Raw genomic sequence first — 22415 nt, forward strand, 5'->3', positions numbered from 1 at the left:
TTCAGTAAAGTCCTTGAGCAATATAGAATGTGGAAAATAACTACCATAATAGGCCTGACAACATTTCTGATAGTGCAAGTGCCAAAAAACAAGTAGGGTAGGAGGGAATGGAGAAGGAGAACAAAGCAAGCAGTAACATTACTATGTCTGTCGACAATTTACGCAGTGCAGGAGGAATACAAGAGGAGGGTTGGTAGGGAGGCAGGGATAGAGGGGGTGAGGAGGAACAAGACAACTGCTGAGCCAAATTCATCAGATAAATTTAGAAGCAGAGGAGGGGGAAAGGAGAACAAAGGGTAGAGGGGGGACAGACAAGCTACTATCATCGGTCAAGGAACAGATGATAGGAGTAAGTGCAAGGAGGGAAGACCTCTAGGAAGTCTCTAGGTCCCCAGAGGAGGGGGAGATGCATGCAAGTGAGAGTAGGAAGAAGGGTGGGAAGTAGAAGAGGGTGGGTTTGTGGTACATAGGACAGGGTAGGCACCTCAAGAGCGTGCGTAGGGTCAGCGCAGAGCAGGGGTAGGAAGGTCACGAAGGCAGGGGCAAGAAGTGGACAGGCAAATGGCATTGTCAGGCCGTAACGGGACCAGGTCTCGACAGAGGCGGGCACGCTTAGGCATTTAAGGAATGAGTAGAGAGAGGGAGGAAGACGACCAGAGGGGAGAGGGAATGGCGCAAGGGGAGAAAAGGGGGGAGAGAAGAGGAAGGGTCAGAGCAGGTGTACAAGGCACAAATTATGCAGAAGTAGGCAATCAAGGTAAGTTAAAAACAGGGAATGCAACACAGGAACATGCATAGATAATGGATCAAGCATATGCAGTGAGTTTATTTAGAGGAAGGGTGAAACATGAATGAGGTACGGGTAAATCCCCCAAAGCAATGGAGGGCAGATGTGTGGTATACAAAATTAGTGCAAAGACAAGCAGTATTAACAGTGTTAAGTTACAAGATTCCACTGCGGTGGAATTAGAGACTGTAGATGACCAGCTCATGAAGATGATGGCATGCAAAATAACATGTGCCCAAAACGCGAATGATTGTTGTGACACTGAGGGTTATGGTCCACTGACAGGTAGAGAGGCCGAAACAAGAGTCAACTGGTGATGGAGGGCAGTGAAAGAGTCACGTTGGTGCTGCAAAGTCAAGATAACTACGGTAATGGGTTATTCGGTAGGTTCAGAAGGGAAGGCAGGACATGGAACAGGAGGGGCAAGCGGAGGTGCGTGCACACCTTACCTTTGTGCCGTGACTCTGCAACAAGGTGTTGCAAAGAACGCTGGGTGACCAGGAGGGTAGGCTGCAGGCAAAGTCCATAGACAAGTCCATGGAAAGGACAGGGAAAAGACAGGAAGGAGCCCTTAAGCGCTTCCCTTAAATGCGCAGACCCGGCTTCGCCATGAAAATGCAGACTCATTCAGATGATTACTGAGGCTAATGGATTAGAGAAGGGAGCTGTGGTTCTTTCATTAGATTCAGAGAAAGCCTTAGACCGGACTGACTGGGGTTACTTTTTAAAGGTCCATATGGTTATCGCTTTTGGAAAAATGCTTTTGGAAAAAGAAAATGTTTTGTTGGTTCAATTTGCTGTATACTGAGCCGACGACTAATGGTCTACCACGCGGTAATAGCGCCAAAAATTTGAAAATTCCCGGTGGATTTCCCCCCAGCTCAGAGCTGGGGGTAAATACTGCCAAACCTGTGATTTGGCAGACCCTTTAATGCAGCGGTAATAACATTACTGTCGCATTTAAGGGTTACCGCCCAACTCGTGATGACCCTGATTGTGTTTTCCAAGGAAGGCAACACATCTTTAGTGGAAACATGGTGGCATAGATTGAAGGAGGAGATTTCTGAAACACATTGGGTGAAGAGTTGTGATAACATTTCACTATCCTCTTTGAGTTTAGGTGAGAGGTCAATGCAGATAAAAAATGTGTATAAAGTTTATTGTACCCCATGTAAGAGAGGGCTCATTGATTGAGAGGCGGGCTGAGGCTGCACACATAGGACTGGGATTCTGGAACACATGCTGTGGGAGTGAAATCGGCTGACATTTCTTTCTTTGGTGAATTGATTGGTATCTTCAACAGGCTCCAGTGGACTATGCATTTGAGACACTGGTACTGGGAGGGGATACCCTGCATGAGGATCTGCCATATTCCCAAAAGAAATGGTTATTCAGAGCAGCCTTGATGGCTAAGAAACTAATCCTAAGGAATTGGAAATTTCCTGCACGTCCTTCTGTGGATGGGTGGATACAAGAAATTAATAATCTATCGTTAATGAAGAGGGTTATTTACAGAAGTCAGAAGACATGTACATTTTTGAGGACATTTGGGTGAGATTTTTAGAAGTGATTCAGTTTGATTCTGATTTATAATGTGTCAGTATAAGAGGTAGGAGAGGGTCGAGGGTGGGGGTGGTTAAACAGTTATGGTTCTTGTGTATTACTACTCAACATTGGTTTGTATCCAAATACTGTTAGAATATTACATTACCAGAAGTTCTAGATGTGAAATCCTGCCACTTGCTGGAAAATGACTGAAATGATTTCTGCTGTGCCTTTGTAAGAACCACTGGAAACTTGGTGGCAAAGGGGGAACCTTTGCTCTTATTGAGTTCTTCATCTATGCTACTTTTAAAGAGCTCTGTACCTTCAAAAAGAAAATCTAAGACCTCACCTTGCATGCTCTGGGAGAATTTGTCACTTGCAAGTAGTCCTGATCTCTCTGTATCTGTTACTAAGCACATGCCCCAAGCAGCTTTATCTATATGATGTACGGAAGCCTCTAGGAGATGATGAACAATGAAATAGGTATCGGACAGACCTTAGTGAAAAGCTGCTAGGCGATCAGGTGAAAGGTACGCTTGAAAATGAGACAAGACAACGCCTTCCACAGGCGTTTATTAGCTGCTGCTAATAAGGCATCAGCATTAGGCTGATGTAGACGAAGAGCAGAATTTACATACACCTTCTTACTCAGGCTATCCAAGAGTTGCTCTTATTTGGGATGAACATTCACCAGAAAGAACATAACTGATCTGTAAGTAATTAGTTATTCTAATGGATTGCTACCTCCTGCGGATTCCCCATCTATGATACATTACGAATGCAGTATATAGATATAGAGGAGGGAGGAGAGCAAGGACATCACATATACCAGGAAGCTTTGGAGGACCACTTAACCAAAACAAGCATTCTTCCCTGATTGGGAAACCAAGCAGTTAATGTTGGCAAAGGTGTGCAGCAACAACCACGAAGCAGCCTGACAAATTACCAGGATAAACACTTCACTCTGCAGGGATGAGGAGGCAGCCAGTCCTCTAGTCAAATGAGCTTTGAGACCATCAGGAACATCCTTTCCAGCCAGATGGTAGCATTCCAAGATGCAAAGGACGATCTACCTTGATAGGTTCTGTTTGGTCAAAGCCCTGCCAACACCGGCATCAGCATAACCCACACAAAGCTGTCCATCTTTCCTGCCATCATTCATCTGAGCGTTGGAAGGGTGAGACAGTGGTAAAAACACATGAAGATGGATCTTTTGAGAGAGATGGAAATATGAGACTAATTTGCGACAAAGGATGAGGAAGGATGACCTCACTCTCAACGTCACATTCACTTTGGAGAAAACCAAAAAGGGAAGTTTAACATAAAACTCCTGGAGCTCACTCACAGATCTAGCGGAAGACCCCGCTGCTGTCATTGCCGTTCTGAATGCATCCTTGGACCTTGGATTATCTTCAACTTGTGCTACAAGACGGCTGCCCCTGCATTTTCAGACTTCTATACTCAATGGAAGCCATGCAGGACCTGTTCCTTTGTTCACCAAACGAAGATCGCCTGTTGCCACCTGACTGTGGTGACCTCCATTGAATCCGGTTTTATTTGTTACCTGGAGATCGCCTGAGGTAGTCTGCTCCGCAGAAATCTATGCAATCATAGATAGCCACTGGCCACGCATTCTGCCCAGTAACAAACATGCAGGGCACAGATGTGGCTGGAACCAGACAGTCCCAGCCCTTACATCCGGCCACGCACAAAAACCACCACTTCTGCCCATGGAACCAGAGGCTTTGCCTGGGAAAGCGCTTTGCATATACGGAAATTCCAGAGCCAAGAGGACAGGCAGAAGGCCAACGGACAACATGGCAAAAGGACAGGCGAAAATATTCTGGTGCAGTTATTTTATGGTACTCTTCATGGCAATATGCAGTAAAATGCCCAAGTGCACAAGTAAAAGTCAGAAATACGGTAGAAAAATATCTACTGTCAGGAGCCCACTTTGGACACATTGCATTTGTAACCACAAAGTTACAAAAAATATAATATAAATGATCCTAAGCACACTTTATTTATTTATTAATAAAAATCACAGGGAAAGCAATGCATTTTTTACACAAAAATGCTTCCATAATTTACCATTGATAGCAGAGTGGAGGACATGGGTCCTTTACAATGGTGAGGGAATGTGACTTGAAGACCAGATGTTGCAGGGGAAGGTGGAAACAAACCAGGAACGAGGACAGGACAGAATGACATAGGACATGGATGGTGGAGAAAATGCTGAATTAAGGATGGAGGGGTGAGGGAAAAGTGCAGTAGGGTTGTCCATGAAGAGTAGCAGAAGTGGAAAATAGGGTGATGTAGTAGCATAGACTGCTAGCACACAGGTTGTTCAGAAAGAAGGATAGCTTTGAGGTTGGATTTAAATAGTCATAGAGTTGGAGTAGTACGGAGAGAGAGAGGAAGAGCATTCTAGAGCAGGGCAGCAAGGAGTGAGAGATAGCGGAAATGAGAGGGAAAACAGGGGAGTCGTGTGGTGGCTAGTAATGCGAGCTGATGATGATGTTAATGAGCAAGGAGGAGAGAACGGAGTGAGATGAGTAGCTAGCTAGGGTGGGGTGAGTCCATGGATAGTGTTGAAGATGATGAGAAGAAGTTTACACTTAGCCCTTTGTTTAATAGATAGCAAGCCAATCTGGCAACGGGCAGAGGAGCTAGAGGTCAAACGAGAAAGGTTCAAAATTGTGTGGACTGCAAAGTTGAGGACTTTGTCCAGACGTGAAAAAGCATAGTTGGGAAGGCCATAGAGAAGACTGGCAGAGTAGACAGATCAAGAAAGGACTAAGTAGGAGATTAGCTGTTCAGCAGTATTGAAAGGAAGATAACATATTTTTCTGATATTCAGGAGGTTAAATCAGGCTGCCGTGGCAGATTTGAAGATGAAGAGAGAGAGACATTATGTGATGGGTCGAAGGTGACACCAAGGTTACAAATGGAAGCAGAGTGAGAAAGGTAGCCAGGAGATAAGAGAAGAAGAAGAGGAGAGGAAGAGATAGCGTGCCTAGCTGGGAAGTAGAGAACGTCGGTCTTAGTGAAGTTGAGCATGAGCGAATGAGGCGCCAGCCAATATTTGATGGTGGAGACAGTTTGAAATATTTGACAACAGCTCATTGAACTGAAAGCAGAAGAAGATCTGAGTGTTGTCAGCGAAGAGTTGATAGGAGAAGCTGTTAGAAGAGATCAGAGTGCCAACAGCTGAAGTATAGAGAGTGAAGAGAAGTGGAATAAGAACATAACTCTGGGGAACTCAAACAGTAAGGGGGGGGGGGGTGAGTGGGGAGGTAAAGCTGTTCCAGCACACCGAAAAGTGTCTGGGGGCAAGGTATGATGCAAAACTTCTCTCTGATGCCAAGGAGTAATAATGTAGAGAGAAGGTCAGATACCACACAGTATCGAAGGCAGCAGAGAGGTTGAGAAGAATAAGAATAGATGAAAGGTTTGCATACCAAGAGGAAGAGATGAAGTTTCTGAAATTTAGGAGAGCAGTCTCGGTAGAATGCAGAGGTCAGAAGCCAGATAGATAGAAGAGTGTCCCGGAGGTTATAAGTATTAAGGAAGTCAGTTAATCGATTGAATACTAATCACTCTAGGATTTTGGAATAGTGTGGTAGAAGAGAGACAGGGCAAAAGTTGACAGGACAGATAGGATCTAGACCAGGTTTCTTAAGAAGAGGGTTGACATTAGCTGTCTTATAGGATTATTATTATTATGGTAAATATTGAGCGCAGACCTAGTTTCGAGAAGCAACGGAGAGCTTTATTGAGGTATACAACAATACAGATACACAACAGAGCACTTTACAGAGGTATTCAACATTACAGATGCATAACAAAGCGCTTTTCAGAAGTAACAACAGAACAGATATATACAGCAGGGGTAGGATGCACTGGGGCACAGAGGAGGGGTACAGCTGTACAGGGTGGCAGGGAGGAGAGGGGCAGGCATCGTTTAGCTAGTCAGGAGGCACGGGGTGATGTGATGAGCTAGGTTTTCAGGAGGAGAGACTCCTTGAAGAGGTGGGTCTTGAGTTCTTTTCTGAAAAGTAGGAGTGGCGGGAATGATGGGGAGGAGGTTCCATAATTTTGGGGCGTATGAAGAGAACACTTATTTTTTGACAAATGCAGATTTCAAGTCTGCACGTGTCCTGACTTCTGGTGTTGCGCTATCCGTCTGAGATGCTCTCTGTGATGTAGCTGGGTGACTTGAGGGCGACTGCTTTATAGATGATGCAACAGGACTTGAAGGTGATTTGTGAATGCAGTGGGAGCCAGTGAAGGTCGATGAGTGCCAGGTTGATGTGGTCGTATCTGCGTAGGCCCTTGATGAGGCGGGCAGCCACATGTGGGACACTTCCCTGGGGCACAAGAGGGGACGACGGGATGCCTTCGAGGAGGGCATCGACCATATGCAGGTGGGATAGGACCACTGCTTCAGTGTGTCTAAAGCTGTGCTGAGGGAGAAGGGCTTGACTTTCCCCAGGAGGGAGTGCTGATACCAAGCTGTCTGAGTTTTCTCAGCTATTTGTGTCTTGAAGTAGAGGTGTCTATCAATGTGGAACCCGAGAGACATGGCGCTGGAGGTGAGTTTGGGGGTGAAGCCCTTAGGTTTTATGGTTGATAGCCAGGTCTGCATGTCTGGGTGTTCAGTGTTGTTGGTGAGGAGTAGGAATACGGTCTGGGAGGGTTTGAGCTTCAGGTTTGCACTGGACATCCAAGACTGGATCAGCAAGAGGCAGGTTTTGAGCCTGTGAATGTCCTTGATGGAGTCAATCTTGAGGTATGGCTCTGTGTCGTCAGTGTATTGGTGAATGTGGATGTTGTGTGTGACCAGGAGGGCTCCCAGCGGCTCCATGTATGGATTGAGGATCATTGGGGAGAGGATGGAACCATGCGGGACTCCACAGGTGAGGAGTAGCATTTGTGATCTAGAGGAGTCCATCTGAACAAACTGCTGGCGGTTGGCGAGGTAAGACTGGAATCAGCGTAGGACAAGGCCGCTGATCCCCATGCGCTGATGTAGGGTGTCCGTGAGTGCCTGGTGTTTTACTGTGTCGAAAGTGGCTGAGAGTTCGAGTAGTACCAGGAGGCAGGGCGCGTCGTCAAGGATGTTGAGGGCGTTGTCGACCATCTGTATGGTTGCCGACTCCATGCTGCATCTGGACCTGAAGCCGGATCGGTAGGGTTGGAGGAGATTGTTGGGTCGATGTGTTGTTGCATTTATGCGATTACCGCTTTCTTGATGATCCTACCTAGAAAGGGAAGATGGGTGATGGGGCAGTAGTACCTAGGTTGTCGGAATCATGTGTGGGTTTCTTTAGTAGAGGGATTATTTGTCCTGTCTTTAAGGTCAATGGGAAGGCGCCTTGAGTTATACAGCTGTTGATGATCACTAGGTAGGGAAGGAGAGCTTCTGCAGGGAGGGTCTTGAGGATTGATGCTGGGAGGATGTCGTCTGTATACGATGTGGCTTTGAGGGTGGCCAGGGTTCCTACATGGCCGTCTGTAGAGAGTGTCTTGAATGTTGTCCAGGGTGTGGAGAGTTTGCGAGAAGGGACGTGAGGTGGGACTGTGGACGCAGAGCTGGTGTCTATGTGCTGGAAAATCTTGCTGATTTTGTCGAAGAAGGTGTTGATGGCGGTAGAGTTTTCGATGGAGTGTGATATGCCAGGATCAGATAGTGGGTTGATGCAGTGGTTGATCGCTTTGAAGAGGCCTCTGCTTTTTTTGTCGGCTTCTGCTATGGTGTTCTGATAGTAGGAGGACTTGGCTGTGTTGATTAGTTGTTGGCGGTTTACTCTGAGTTCCTTGAGGAGCACCAGGTTGTATGCTGTCCTGAAGCAGTGCCAGGTTTTCTCTTGTTTCTTAATGACTTTTTTGCTGAAGTTGAGTTCTTGCGTGTACCAGGGTGCTGACGGTTTCGGTTTGCACCGCCAACTGGAGTTTTCTCCGCCGGTCTGTGAGTTGTGTCACATGAGCCAGGGATTGATCCTCTGTTTTGCTGACCCTGTGCTCCATTTCCCCCATTCGGTTGTCTAGGAATTCTACATTGGTCGAAACTTCAGTCATGCAGCTCCGAAATTCCAACTTGATATCCACCAGGAGGGCTTGTATATTGTCATTCGTGGCCCATTGGCCTGGAGGTCTCCCAGGGTCGGACTTACATTCTTCTCCAGCGGCTGTAACACGCTGGTGATGTCTACAGATTTATAAGGCCTCTGATGTTTAGTCATCTCCGATATGGTGGCTAGGGTGAGGCTGAGGCGCTCGGGCTTAGAGTCCCTAGGTTTTCGGCCTGTGTCTGTGGGTCTCCGAGCCCCCGGCCTTCCCAGCTGTTTATGGCGACTACAATCCTACGCCTTGTGGATGGATGCAGTGAGGGGACGGGGGAGGTGATAGGCAGAGGGGCAGGCCAGTGGTTCCCTCCTGGCCCGGTAACATGGGCCAGATGTTGGCCTTGCCGTTCCGGCTAAGCTGGTGGAGAAGCAGCGGCCGCAACAGAGTCTCTTATTGATGTGGATACAAGTGCAGGCCAGGCTGTGCTGTCTTTCCGGCTCGACCTTGCTTTTGAGGAGTTGGCATCGCTGGCGGGAGTCGAGGTTGGGGGTGGCTGCAGTTACCACCAGAGCGTGCCACGTGGTGTGTGGCAGAGCATTCTTCAGTGGCGCCGTGGCCCGAGCGTACAGTGTCGAGTACTCCAGGGCTTTTGGAGGAGACCCGTTGTTGTAGCTACTAGGGCCGCTGTTCGTGGGCCTCTCCTCACAGCGATTAGCCTGTGGCGGTTCCTTCTCCGTTCACGGTCGCTTCCGTCATTATTCTCCCCAAGCCCTGTGTGGGCGGCTCAATTGGTACCTTTAGCAGCCTGTCTTTTGCTGCTGGGTTGTCGCAGCATTTCACCTAGCATGCACCTCTTCCTCCTAGGCTTCGGATCTTGGCGAACTCCCGGTCAGTCAGGGATCACCACCTCTGATGTCTCCGGTGCCGCCTGAATCACCCCTTTGTCTCCCGACTGCTGGTGGGCTCTATTTTTCACCAGCTGGGCGATCTGGCGTTGCTGCAGTCAGGGGAGAGCCGTGTTATAGGTGGATGAGGATCCTCCCTGCTAGTTCGTCTCAGCATGCACCATTTTGGGTCGCTACAGAGCGAGCGCCCCGGTTCTTAGCAGGTCTCGCGGTTTTGCCAGCTCCGATTTCTCTCACTGATTCTGCTGTTTGATCTCGGGGTTTTCCACCACAGCTGACGCTTATTAGTTCCTCCAGCTGAGCTCCATTTTTTAGGCACGTTTGGATAGAAAATCGGGTGTCCCACGGAGGCTCTTAGTGAAGCGACCGCAATGCCGGCGCCTCAAATCATGGCCCCAATTTAATTAACTTTTAAGGACAACAAACAAATATAATTAAAACAAACCTAAGGGGACAAACCATGCAAAGTCAGTTATGCAAGTACCATAATAAATTAATTGACCCTGTATTTAACAGTATATGACTTAAGATGTAACACATATCTTACAATTCTATTCAATTGCAATTACGAATGTTAAAACAGCATTATTTATAATTCAACATCCTAGGTGCACAGAGAAACATATATGGTCAAAGATATTACTCCTTCATGATGAACTATTTACATAGCAAAACACATGTCGAAGAGAGGATGACACAACAACTAAGAATATATCAATAATAAGGATATTAACATGAAATAAGCAGATGTTTGAGAATAAAATTCTAATATGCATAAATAATAATTGTATTGATGACCATAGCATTGATGTATTAAAAGTTGAAGAAAAGATCAACAAATACATAGTAAATCAATGTAAAAAGTCTTTAATTGACTAACTGATAACTATAAAACTGAATACCCACTAGAACAAGTAATTAATGAACTTGTCTTGAACATCTGAATGGATAGTCTTTTATAACTATGAATAAGATAAGAGAACTGACGGTGTGGGGATGGCCAAACCAAGCGTCCTCACTATGACCATGGATGCCCTGAACTTTATATGGCGCTCATAGACTTTCATCCAGAACAGGTGTACACCATCAAAAAACATATATACAAATTTAACTGAATACCTGGAAGAGTTTAGCCAGCACTGTTTTCAAATGAATCCCCCCATGCATATGGATCTGCCTATGCCTTCCACGGTGCTCAAGTGATTGAGTACACTTTCTTCAGTGCATCCATGTCCAAAAGGTTGTGGGTATAATGGGCCAATGTACAAGCAGCATTATCAGTATAGAGAGCAAGAATGCAAAAGATATAGGGCTTCATCACAAGTTGGCCGGTAAACCTTAAAAGTGGCGGTAAGGGAATTAGCACTGCCAATACTGCTCCGCCGGATCAGGAGCCGGCGCAAATATCACTGATTGTAAAATCAGCAGGCACTATTACAGACGGCGCCATTACAGCTGGCGGTATCTGTACCGGCAACACAATCACAGCCGCATCACAAGTCCATGTACAGCGTTATTAGCGCTGAAAAGAAGGCGCATTTACATCCAGCTGGGGGTAAATGAACACAGGTGCCAGAGATGAAGCCACAGGTGACCCCAATCCACTCCAGAGGGCTACATAAGGCACACCCCTAAGCCAAACACTGTCCCTAACACCATGCTGCCACAAGCCACTGTGAGCTGGGACAGGAAGCTAATCATGCTGCGCCTGGAAGCAGAGAGGCAGGACAACCAGGCCAGGGCACAGGGAGTACAGGAAGAGGGAGGGGTAGTAGAGGAGAAGAGCCTAAGCAAGGTGTGCACCCATTCACAGGGTCTGGCCCTCACCCTGAACCTCACTGACAGCCAGTTGGTGACTCTGTACCGCTTCAACAGGGAGACCATTACAGAGCTGCTCCCTACAATACAGGACGACATAGGAAGCAGAATAAACAACAGTGCAGCTGTGCCCCCACTGAAGAAGCTAGTGTCTGTATTGCAATTCCTAGGTACTGGCACGTTCCAGCACTCTGGGGCCATGATGCACGGCATGGCACAGTCCACGCTCTGTGCAGTGGCCAATCCTTCCTCTCCGGCTAACTATTGCCCGATCTCCATCACTCCGTTCCTGGGCAAACTCTTGGAAAAGGTGGCCATCTCCCAGCTTAATCTACATACTGAATCTGTTGGTTGCCTCCATGACCACCAGTCTGGCTCTCCTGAACACCCGTGACGACTGGCTCTCCAATCATGATTCTAATCTCCCTTCTGTCCTCATTCTCCTCAATCTATCCTCTGCTTTTAACACAGTCAGCCATGCCATCCTGCTCAATCGAATCCACGACAACCTTGGTATTACTGATCAGGCCCTGGCCTGGATGACCTCCTTTCTCACCGACCAACCCTCTCAGGTCCAAGTGGGGTCTTTCCTCTCTTCTATTCGTCTCTCTACTTGTGATGTTCCCCAGGGGTCTAACCTCTCTCCCTGGCTCTTCAACCACTACCTGGCACCTCTTGCCAACTGCATCGTTACTTTCAGCTCCAATTTTCGGATGACACTAAACTCTCTTTCAGGCTCCCCTCAGCCAGCTTTTCCCCCTTAATGCCAGTAAGACTGAGCTCCTCCTCATTGGGCCACCCGCTCCCTTCTTTCCTCTCTCTCTCTAGCTGCCCATTCTAGCTGCCCATTCTGGGCCCTCCTCGTCCTCCTTCCTGTGAGGCTAAGACCCTTGGTGTCACCTTCGACCCCGCCCTCTCCTCTCCTTACATCTCTGACATCTCTAAGAAGTCAAACTATCAGCTGCAACTCTTCAGAGGTATTCTTCCTTTTCTTACTTTCCCCCAGAAGCTCACTGTCTCCATAGCTTTGGTCCTTTGAAGGCTGGACTATTGCAACAGCCTCTTTCTAAATCTTCCTGCCTCTACTCTTTGACCTTCACAACTTAGCCAGAACAGGACTGCGAGACTTGTCCTTGGCCTCAAACCAAGGCATCGTATCTCTCCAGCTCTTAAATCTCTTCACTGGCTCCCCATGGCTGTCTGCATCGTCCACAAGGGTTTCTGGGGCCTGGGACCGCTCTACCTCCAACTTTCTCTTCCAAAACATCTTCTTCCTCAAGCTCTCTGCTCATCCAACTCCAACTATCTGAGGGACAGACGCTTCTCCAAGCAGAGAGTTCGGGGCAGATCTATCTCCTCAGCTGGGGCCTCCCTCTGGAACAGCCTCCCTGCCTCTCTAAAACTTGAGCAGGACCATCTCCGGTTCCGTAAGCAACTCAAAACCTTTCTTTTCGCTTCAGCTTTCTCTCTTCCTCTGCCCTGCTGATGCATCTGACTGCTCTGCACACCGGTCACCTGGTCACCCATGAACCCGGGCACAGGCTTCTGCATGTCCAGATGCCCTTCCACTGCTACCGGGTTCCCCAGAACTTAAGGGCCTGCATCTGCAACCCTACAGTCCCTTCTCTCCGCACTTAAGAGCCACCCACTGGTTGCACTTGTTAGTTAACTGAACTTCTCCCTTTCCCTCCTTCCTGCACTTGTGCGACTTGATTGACACAAGGCCTAGTAAGATCGTTATTTTGCCCCCCCCTAGTTTTACCCCTTCTTGTCGCACCTAGAAACACTTGTACAGGTGCGTTATACATGCCATATCATATCATATCATATCATATCATATCATATAATATCATATCATATCATATCATATCAGTGTTGGCCCAGGTTCTGGACGTCCTCCTGCGGCGTGTCCAACACCACATCGCACTGCCTACCATCTCAGCCCAGATCAATGCCTTGAAACACAGTTCTATGCCATAGCTCATCCTAATGTGATCGCAGCCCTGGACTGCATCCATGCTGCGTTGGTGGCCCCCAGGCCCACAAAGTAGTGTACCGTAAATGCAAGCACTACCACTGCATTAATGTGCAGGTGACCTGCAACCCCAATCTCATCATCACCCACTGCAGTGCCCGCTACCCAGGTTCCGCCCACGATGTTATGGTCCAACTGAACAGCACACTGCCAGGATACATGGAGAGGCACAGACAACAATGAATATGGATATCGGGTGAGTAAAACTGGCTGCACACATGTGCTGCAAAGCCACTGACCAAATTGTGGAGGGGGGATGTGAATAAGGACACAAAGTACTATATGCAAAGTAAATGCAAAAGTAGTATCTGGCCACCTGCCGCACTAACGTCACAGTACAGCCCAGCGAGCATGCACATGTCGGACATACCTGGATGGATGAGCTGATGTACACACACAGTAGCAATTGAAAACACCAGCATGACTACAAGTACCAGAATGCAACATGCATATTTGAAGAAGCAACAAACAAAGTGGCACGTTGCATCTCACAACAGCAACCCTGCCAGTACCACAGCCATGTACCCATGTACACCCTCCCCGCAATGCCGACCCACTGTCCCCAGAAGCCTAGGGAAAGCCAATAGGTAACCCAGCATGACACATGCACGAGAGCAATACACTGCCACAAGTCTCCCACCATGTCAGCATCCATGTCACCGACAGACACATCACGAAACAGCTGCTGGAAGGGAACAGGGTGCATGTAAAGGTAACACCAAGCATTGTACAAGTGACACAGCATGCACAGACATTGTACAGACACATGCCATGGAATGAAGCCACATATACATGTACATGATGTCCATTGCCCTGATACTGTGTAAGTCCGCCCCCACACATTACACAGTGACTAATGGCTTTGCCTCTCCCCATGCAGGTGACTCATGATACCTGCAGCTTCCCTGGCTAATAACCACTGTTCGTAATCCACAAACAGTGCACGATATTGCCTACAACCACGCTCACAGCAGGAACTGTGTATGCATTGAGTGTACCTTCAGCCGCCTCAATACATGTTTCAGCTGACTCAATCGTACTGGTGGTGCACTGATGTACGCACCTGAGAAAGTGTGAAGAAGAGTGCTTGTGTTTGCCATGCTGCACAACATCTTCAGTAGGAGAAATGTATCGCTAGCCCCCTGACGTGGACATGCCACCCGCAAACGATGAGGAAGCATAGCCTTAGGCAGGGGCTACAGCACGCATCATCAGCAATGACGTGAGGGATGGCAGACAGGTCCACTAGGGCCTGATAGTTAATGTTTTCTGACTCATTTCCATGGCACAAGCCATGCACCACTGTGTGAGACATGCATTACTCACCGTAATAGCATTTCTGATGATTGTATCTGCTTAGATTCACATGCTGTGCATATGGTCCGACATCCAGTGGTAACCGCAGAGTATTGCATCTTGTCTTTCGGGAACTGAAAGGGGATGTCGGCATATGCGTGTCTGTAACACTGTCCCTATCGTGACATGTAGTGTACCCAAAATCCCTGACACGCGGAGGTCCCTCTGATTGTATTTTTTGTGCCATGAGGGAGCCTAAGGCTATTGTAAGCGAGTACATGAAGAGAGAAAGTCGTAAAACGTCTAAAATCTTCATAAATGTTATTACGGTGAGTAATGCATGTCTTCTGATGCTTGTTAATCTGCTTAGAATCACATGCTGTGCATAGACTAGCGAACAGTACCCGGAGTTGGAGGTGGGTTGTGAGAAGGAACAGTAGAGAAAAGATGTCTTAGTACTGTTTGTCCCACCTGAGAATCAGACCTAGAATGGGTCTCTAGGCAATAGTGTTTTGTAAAGGTGTGTACAGAACTCCAGGTTGCCGCTTTGCAAATGGACTCTAGGGGAACATTTGCAATAAATGCTATGAAAGCCCCAGTGCCCTGAGTAGAGTGTGCGCTAAGCTTGAAGGGCAGTTTTCTCTTAGCAAGAGCGTAACACAGTGTGATGCATTTGACATTCCACCTTGAGACAGCTGATTTAGAGATAGGATCCCCTTCTCTACCAGCTGCCACTGAAACGAAAAATTGGTTTGTTTTCCTCAGTGGTTTCGTTCTTTCCAGGTAAAACATGACTTCCCTGCATACATCTAGTGTGTATGGGCTTCTTTCGTCCACGCTAGTGGGATTCTGGAAAAAGGTAGGTAGTTCGATCGATTGGTTCACATGGAACTTCGAGATGAATTTAGGTGCAAATCTGGGATAAGTGCGCAGAACTACCTTACCCCTGTGGACTGTAACAAAAGGGTCTAGGACAGAAAGGGCCTGCAGTTCGCTAATCCTTCTAATAGAAGTGTTATCCAATAGGAAGGCCGTCTTGTAAGTAAGGTCTTTTAGACTTGCTTTATGCATTGGCTCAAATGGAGATCCCATGAGTCTGGTTAAAACCAAATTTAGATCCCATCCAGGAGCTGGGTGAGAAATGGGGGGCTGAATCCTCTTAACCCCTCCCATAAAAGCTTTAATCACCGGTATTTTCCACCACAAAACCTTCTGTTGTGACGTGGTGTAGGCTGAGAGAGCAGCAAGATGAACTTTTAGGGAATTGAAGACCAACCCTGTGTCTAACAAATGGTTTAGGTACAGCACAATGTGTGTGGGTGAGCAATCAATGGCATTGACGCCCTTGGTATTACACCAGATGACAAACCGTTTCTATTTGCTGGAATGGCAATAGATGGTGTTAGGTATCTATCCTAGCTTCGCTGAGAATGTCAATGCATCTCTCAGGGAGCTGAATGTGTCCAAACTCTATGATCTCAGGAGCCAGGCTGCTAAATTCAGTTTGTGGGCATGGGTGTAGGGTCTCCCCCCTGTCCCGAGACAACATGTTGTACGGGCAGGGTAGTTTTACTGGTGGGGAGAGGGACATTTCCATTAGGTGAGTGAACCAGGGTTGGTGGAACCACAAGGGGGCTACCAATATCATGTTGACTGGTTCCGGGTGTATCTTGTGCACTATCTTGTTGAGTAGGAGAGTCGGGAGAAAAGCATAAACAAATTTCCCTGACCATGTTATCCAGAGACCGTTCTCCTTGGAGCGGTTCTGGGGGTACCTGGAGGCGTAATCTTGGCATTGCGCGTTCTCCTGAGTTGTGAACAGGTCGATCTCTGGGAAGCCCCATTCTGCGAAAGCGTTGGACACAATTTCTTCATGCAGACGCCATTCTTATTCTATGGGCATTGGGAAATCTCTGCTGAGCGCAGCTGCCAGAAGATTGAGTTCCCCTGGAACGTGTTGGGACAACAGAAACATCTTGTGTTTGAGAGCCCACATCCAAATGTTTTGGGACGGCTTGGATAGCCCTGGAGAGTGTGTGCCCCCTTGTTTGTTCAAGTAATACATGGCTGTGGTGCTGTCTGTCAGAACCAGCACTGTCTTCTCTTGTAGTTGTGTTTGAAGGTTTTCAGTGCATTGAACACTGCTAATAGCTCTAGTAGATTTATATGGTTGGATGCTACTTGTGGGGACCACACTGCATGCACTGTCTGCTGAAGCAGGTGAGCCCTCCACCCCGTGAGAGATCCATCTGTCGTGACAGTGGCTTCCACTGCAGGGGTGGTGAAGCTTTTCCCCTTCAAGAGGTTTTCCATCAACCACCACTGCAGAGAGAGAACGAGGGCTGGCGAGACAACTACCAGATCTTTCCAATGTCCGCTGGCCTGACACCACTGGCTATTGAGCCACTCTTGCATGGGACGAATGCGCAGTCGCGCGTGGGGAACCAAGTATATGCATGACACCATCTTACCTAGCAAGCGCATGGCTTTGCGTATGTCACCTCCCGACTGGCTACATATTGAGGGATCTGAAAAAGCAAGTTCTGAACCCTCTCTTTGGAGGGGAAGACGAGGCCGTCCTTCGTCTGGATTAGAGCCCCCAGAAATAGTTTTACTTGATTAGGGACTAGACTGGATTTTGTCTCGTTGATGGAGAATCCCAGACTGAACAGAAGGTCCACGGTCTTCTGGGTGTTCAAAAAACATGTTTCGTAAGAGTCCCCCTTATGAGCCAGTCGTCGAGGTAAGGGTAAACCGGGACAGACAGTCTGTGCAGGTGTGCTGCCGCTAGTGCCAGGACCTTTGTAAACACCCTTGGCGCTGAGGCGATGCCGAAGGGGAGCACTTTGAATTGGTAATGCCTGTCCTCTTTCATGAACCTTAGATATTTCCTGTGTGCTGGCAACATTGAAGTATGAAAGTATGCCTCTTTCATGTCCAATGTTGCCATGTGGTCCCCCTGTTTCAGCAGTGGGATCACCTCCTGTAGCGTTACCATACAAAACATTTCAGGTTTTATAAACTTCTTTGCTGGGTGCAGGTCTAGAACAGGGCGCATGGTGAGGTCCTTTTTGGGTACAAGGAAGTATACCGAATAAATACCCTTGTTTACCTGAAGAATAGGGATAGCTTCTATGGCATCCTGTCACAGCAGCGCTTCTACCTCCTGATTCAGGATCTGCAGATGGTCCGGTGAGAGGCGCTGTGAGCGTGGCGGTCTGAACTGTGGTGGTCGGGCAAATTCCACGCAGTACCCGTGGGCGACCTTCTTTAAAACCCTCTGGTTTGAAGTTATCTCCTCCCATGCCGTGAGGAAAGATGTTAAACGCACCCCGCCCGGGGTGACATGGGAGGGGACCTGGATATGTTGGTCATTTCTGACCAGAGGCTGCGGCTCCTTTGGGATTGGGGCCTCTACCTCTGCCTTTGCTGTGTTGCTAATCCCTAGGTGAGTAGTAGGCGGGGCTTCCTGATGTTTGTCCAGAGCTATAGTTTTCCGTGCTGTAGTTGTTCTGATTTTCATGGGACTGCCCTCGAAATGACCGACGAGAACCACCTCCCCTGAGTTGTTTGTTGCAAGGACTTAAGAGTCCCGTGCTCTTTCTTGGCCGTCTCAAGGGCATCGTCGACTGCTTTCCCAAAGAGATTGATCTCTTCTATGGGTTTGTTGATAAGAGCGGCATGTGTTTCAGGCTTGAACCCCGAGTTGCGAAGCCAAGCATGCCGCTTGAGTAGAGTGCCCTGGGCCAGAGACCTGCCTGCTGTCTCAGCAGTGTCCAGAGTGTTCTTGATTATATTCTGACTTACCTGCCTGCCCTCGCCCACGATGGTGAGAAGCCTGGACCTAGCGGGTTCAGGAACCTCCTGGAGACCTTCTTGTACAAGGTTCCATTGTGCGTCTGCATAACTGGCCAGCAGCGTGGTGTTATTCGCTATGTGTGTAATTTATGCAGCTGCCGAGGTAACACGCTTACCTAGGGCGTACAAGCTTTTGGATTCCTTATCCGGAGGTTCCTCCCCTGCAGCAAGGGGTACCCCTGCCCATTTCAGGGTGTTAGTGACTACCAAGGAGTCGGGGGTGGCGTGGCCTTTAATATATTGAGGGTCCGAAGGAGCTGGCCGAAATAGTTTTTCCACTCTTGGGTTCACTGCCCGAGTCTGAGCTGGCGTGGGAGGGGGCCAATCTTCTTTTAACAGAATTTAGAAGGTGAATGGCTTGGCTTGAGGGGGATTTCTCTTTGAGAATGTCCTCCACAAAGTCTTGTTCAGGTACCGCCTCCTGAGTAGTGATCTGAAAGTGATCTGCTGCCTTCCTTAAAATGACATGGAAGGCCATTTGGCCGTCTACAGGCGAGGCCTGAGGAGCCGGGGTGGATGGAGGAGAATCCAGGCATAGAACATCAGTGTCCTGATCTTGCGTGGGGAGCGTCCATGGCTCCGTTTCCACTTGATGGGTTTCCTCCCAGTTGTCCATGGCATCCGCCTGATCCTCAGGGTAGTCCTGCAAGAAGGTAGGGTCTTCCTCTTCGCTGTAGATGTCCTGGTAAATGTCCATCTGGAACACATCTTCATGGTGGACAAAAGCGGAGGGTTGAGAGTCAAGATTTTCTTGGAAATGTGAAGCTGATCTTAAAGGAGGGTCTTCACGAGATCTCTTAGGGGAAGGATGCTCAGAAAGCGAGACGATCCTTTCAAGACGATCCATGCACCCTTTGAATTTCTCCCTTGTCCACTTAGATGAACCAGAAGGGCCTAAAGGTGGAAAAACATCCTTTTTTGGCCTTTGACGTCGAAATTAGTCTCCAAGGTTGTTGGACGGAGACTCCTGACTGTCCTTGTAGGTTTCGCGAGTATTGGGGCACCATGGCGTGTCTTTAGACGTGTCCACGGCACGCTCTATGCGTTTTGACGGTGTAGGTAACAGCCCAAATGCCGAAGTAATTCTCGCGATACTGTCCTCAATCTCCGCCGAATCGGCGTGGGTTAACGGGTTAGAAGGCTTATCGGTAGATTTATGGTCTACCGCGGCGTTAGAGGGCCTAGCAGTAGATTTGTCGGCTGGGGTAAAGCTGGAAGGCCTAGTACTAGGTTTCAGGCCTACCGGGCCTTTAGGGACGGTCGGAACGGCGAACGATCACGCTTCGGCGTGTAAACGCGATTTAGGGGTAGCGTCCTTGTTTTTGGAGTGCCCAGTCGCAAGACGCTGCTTCGGATGCGGGGAAGGCTGCTGATCTACCCGATCAGAGGAATCCGCCGAAATTTTCGACGGCCCTGTTGCCGCTTTCACCTTTTTCGACAGAACCATTGAAATCGGTGGTGGGGTTGTGTGCTTAATGTTTCGCGGTTTTTGTAGGCCCTTGTCGCCGGGTGTTGTCACTGAAGCAAGACTTGCGTCAGGCCTTCAGGGGTCGGGGACGGGCATGGCAGACCTAGAAGTGTTCGTCTCAAGGTCTATGACATACGATACGGATGTTTGGTCATCAAAGGTGCCCCCGTCACTTTCAGCGGATGTGGCGGTGGGGTAAGAGGGTTCAGCCCACGACATACCGTACGCGGCCCACCGCTTTACACATCGCTCCTTAAGGGTCTTAGACCGAAGGATCTTACAAGCCGCACACCGCTTCTCGTCATGATCTAAGGGGAGACAATAATTACACCTTCTGTGCTCGTCTTTCCATGGGTACCTGACCCTACACTGAGGGCAGAACCTAAATGGTGTCCTTTCCACAGTGAAAGGTATAAATAAAGATGGCCAGACCTAGAGGGCAAAGAGGGGGAAAGAGGAAATACATAACGAAAGATAGTGCCACCCCGACCCCCCTCTCCCTACTGTGTAGGCCGATCAGAGGGCTCGGCCATGTGGATGACTCAGCTGCCGGATCTTAGGCACCGAAATCCACCGCTGTCGAAACTTCCCGTAGTCGCTGTCGAGGTTGCTTGAATCACTGTCGAAGTGACCTAAGGGTGAATAACCGACAAAGTTGGAATAAAGATAAACAATGTCTCTTATGAAGAGCTCCGCTATAGGGCGACCAGTATCTGGGCGGAAAAAACAATCTGAGGAACCTCGGCGCGTGAGGGATTTTGGGTACACTACAGGTCACGATAGGGATAGTGTTACAGACACGCCTATGCCGACGTCCCCTTTCGGTCCTTGAAAGACAAGATGGAATACTCTGCTGTTACCACTGGATGTCGGACCATATGCCCAGCATGTGATTCTAAGCAGATTAACAAGCATCAGAACAATCATCACTATAAATAAACTGGACAATGACACAATCATGAATGCAATTAAACTGCTTTAATGATAATATGTGCCCCAACTATCCCCCTCCCTCCTCCCACCACCAACTCCTCAGCTCACTATCCCCCTCCCTCATCCCACCACTAACACCCCAGCACACTAGCACCCCAGCCGCCACCACCAACTACCCAGCACACTATCACCCCTCCCTCCTCCCACCACCAACTCCCCAGCACACTATCCCCCCTCCCTCGTCCCACCACCAACTCCCCAGCACGGCAACTCCAGGTAAAAAGTGTCTCAATGTTAATCAGATCTGTGGACCCTTTCCTCCCATGCTAGCCCGCTGTGATCTTCAGCCCAAATTGCACTGGGACTGGCGCCTGGGTGTTCCCTGCTGCGACTCCTCAGTGGGTATTGTTGAGGTTGAAGCTATCAAGCCTGGCCCTCGGATATGCTGGAGAGTGACCTCCGTGCTCTGGCAGATGGCCTTCGCAATTGCTGAGACCCCTTCCATCATTTCCCTGACCCTTTGGCTGTACACTGTCAGGGTGGCAGCGCTGGCAGCTGCCTCCTCCCAGTTCCTCGTCATGGCCCGAACAATCCTGCGGGTGGCCCTTTGCAGGCATTCACGGATCGCCTGCACTTGTTCAAAGTGTGTACGCCGAATTGCCTCCACCTCTCTCTGTCGCCTCTCCATCTTCCAATCTCTGCAGCACAGTGTTGCTTGCTGGTGTGTGCCGAATCGGAGAGGGACTGTGCATTGGGGCTGGGCTGTGAACCGGGGAGCCATAGGATGGTGTGTCGATGTCTGCCTCAGGTGTGTGGGCACGCAAATGGCGGTGAGGAATCTCGGATGTTTGTGGCCCTTCTGCATGCATTGACACTGGGCTTATGTTCCCCTGTGTCTCTTCAGTTGCCCTGCCTTGTGATGTGACCTTGGTGTCAGTCCCTGAAGCTGCATCTTTCCAGATATCCTCGAGGACGGGTTTGGCAACCACAGACAACCTTGTTAGCCCTTGTCTCTAGTACAAGAATCCTTCCTTCTTTTGCTCATCTGGGATAAGAGCAAACAACTTGGCCACCCTGGACAGAAAGGCATGGAAGAAGCCGATTTCATCAGGAGGAGGGTCACGAAGAAGAGGGTCCTCTGGTTTGCCAACCCCTGGTACGACATTATCAAACTCATCCAAGGTATTAATGTGGGTAGGAACATCACTTTGGGGAGAAGTCATCCTCTGTATAAGTATCTGTAATGGTGGAAGAGCAGGTGTCCAGGTACAGCTGGCAGCGGAGGAGCAGGAAATGTGCCCGCCGGGATTTCCAGGCTTGTCGGCCCATAAGCGTCAGGAAGCCTATGCTGCAGTTTTGACACAAAGGTTTGCAGTGCGGATAGGATGTCCAAGGAGAGGTCACGGGGCTCCAGTTCAGTGCCAGCCAGCCTTGGAGATGGCCCAGCAGGAGCAGAGGCTGATCTTGGGGGTGGCATATTTATGGAAACGCGAGCCAGAACAGATAGTAGAAACTCCACTTGAGTGTCATCCACGTTGGTGTCATCATCAGAGAAGACACCTCCTACTCAAACTTTGCCTCACTGGCAGGATGCAATATGGCCTCAGGTGGAAGTATAGTAGGTCCAGGAACAGCAGAAGGGAATTATGGGCCCAGAGTAAACAGTGATATAGGCCTTGCTAGTGCAGAAAGCGCAATGCA

At 48.8% G+C, this 22415-nt stretch overlaps 1 protein-coding gene across 18 annotated transcripts in view; it reads right to left on the reverse strand.

Moving 5' to 3' along the window:
- CACNA1A (calcium voltage-gated channel subunit alpha1 A) overlaps nt 1-22415 on the reverse strand; it is a 2932691-nt gene that overhangs the window by 279388 nt on the left and 2630888 nt on the right. The window contains exon 45 of one of the 18 annotated variants that reach the window (XM_069604321.1): nt 7502-9714. The exons of the other annotated variants lie outside the window; for them this stretch is intronic. Within the exon in view, the coding sequence (XP_069460422.1) occupies nt 9694-9714 (21 nt within the window). The 3' untranslated portion in view covers nt 7502-9693. Of the gene's footprint in view, nt 1-7501; nt 9715-22415 lie in introns of those variants that run through there. 18 annotated transcript variants of the gene reach the window in all.

Source organism: Ambystoma mexicanum, chromosome 3q (genome assembly GCF_040938575.1).
Source record: "Ambystoma mexicanum isolate Mex_15411 chromosome 3q, UKY_AmexF1_1, whole genome shotgun sequence".
NCBI classification, from domain to species: domain Eukaryota; kingdom Metazoa; phylum Chordata; class Amphibia; order Caudata; family Ambystomatidae; genus Ambystoma; species Ambystoma mexicanum.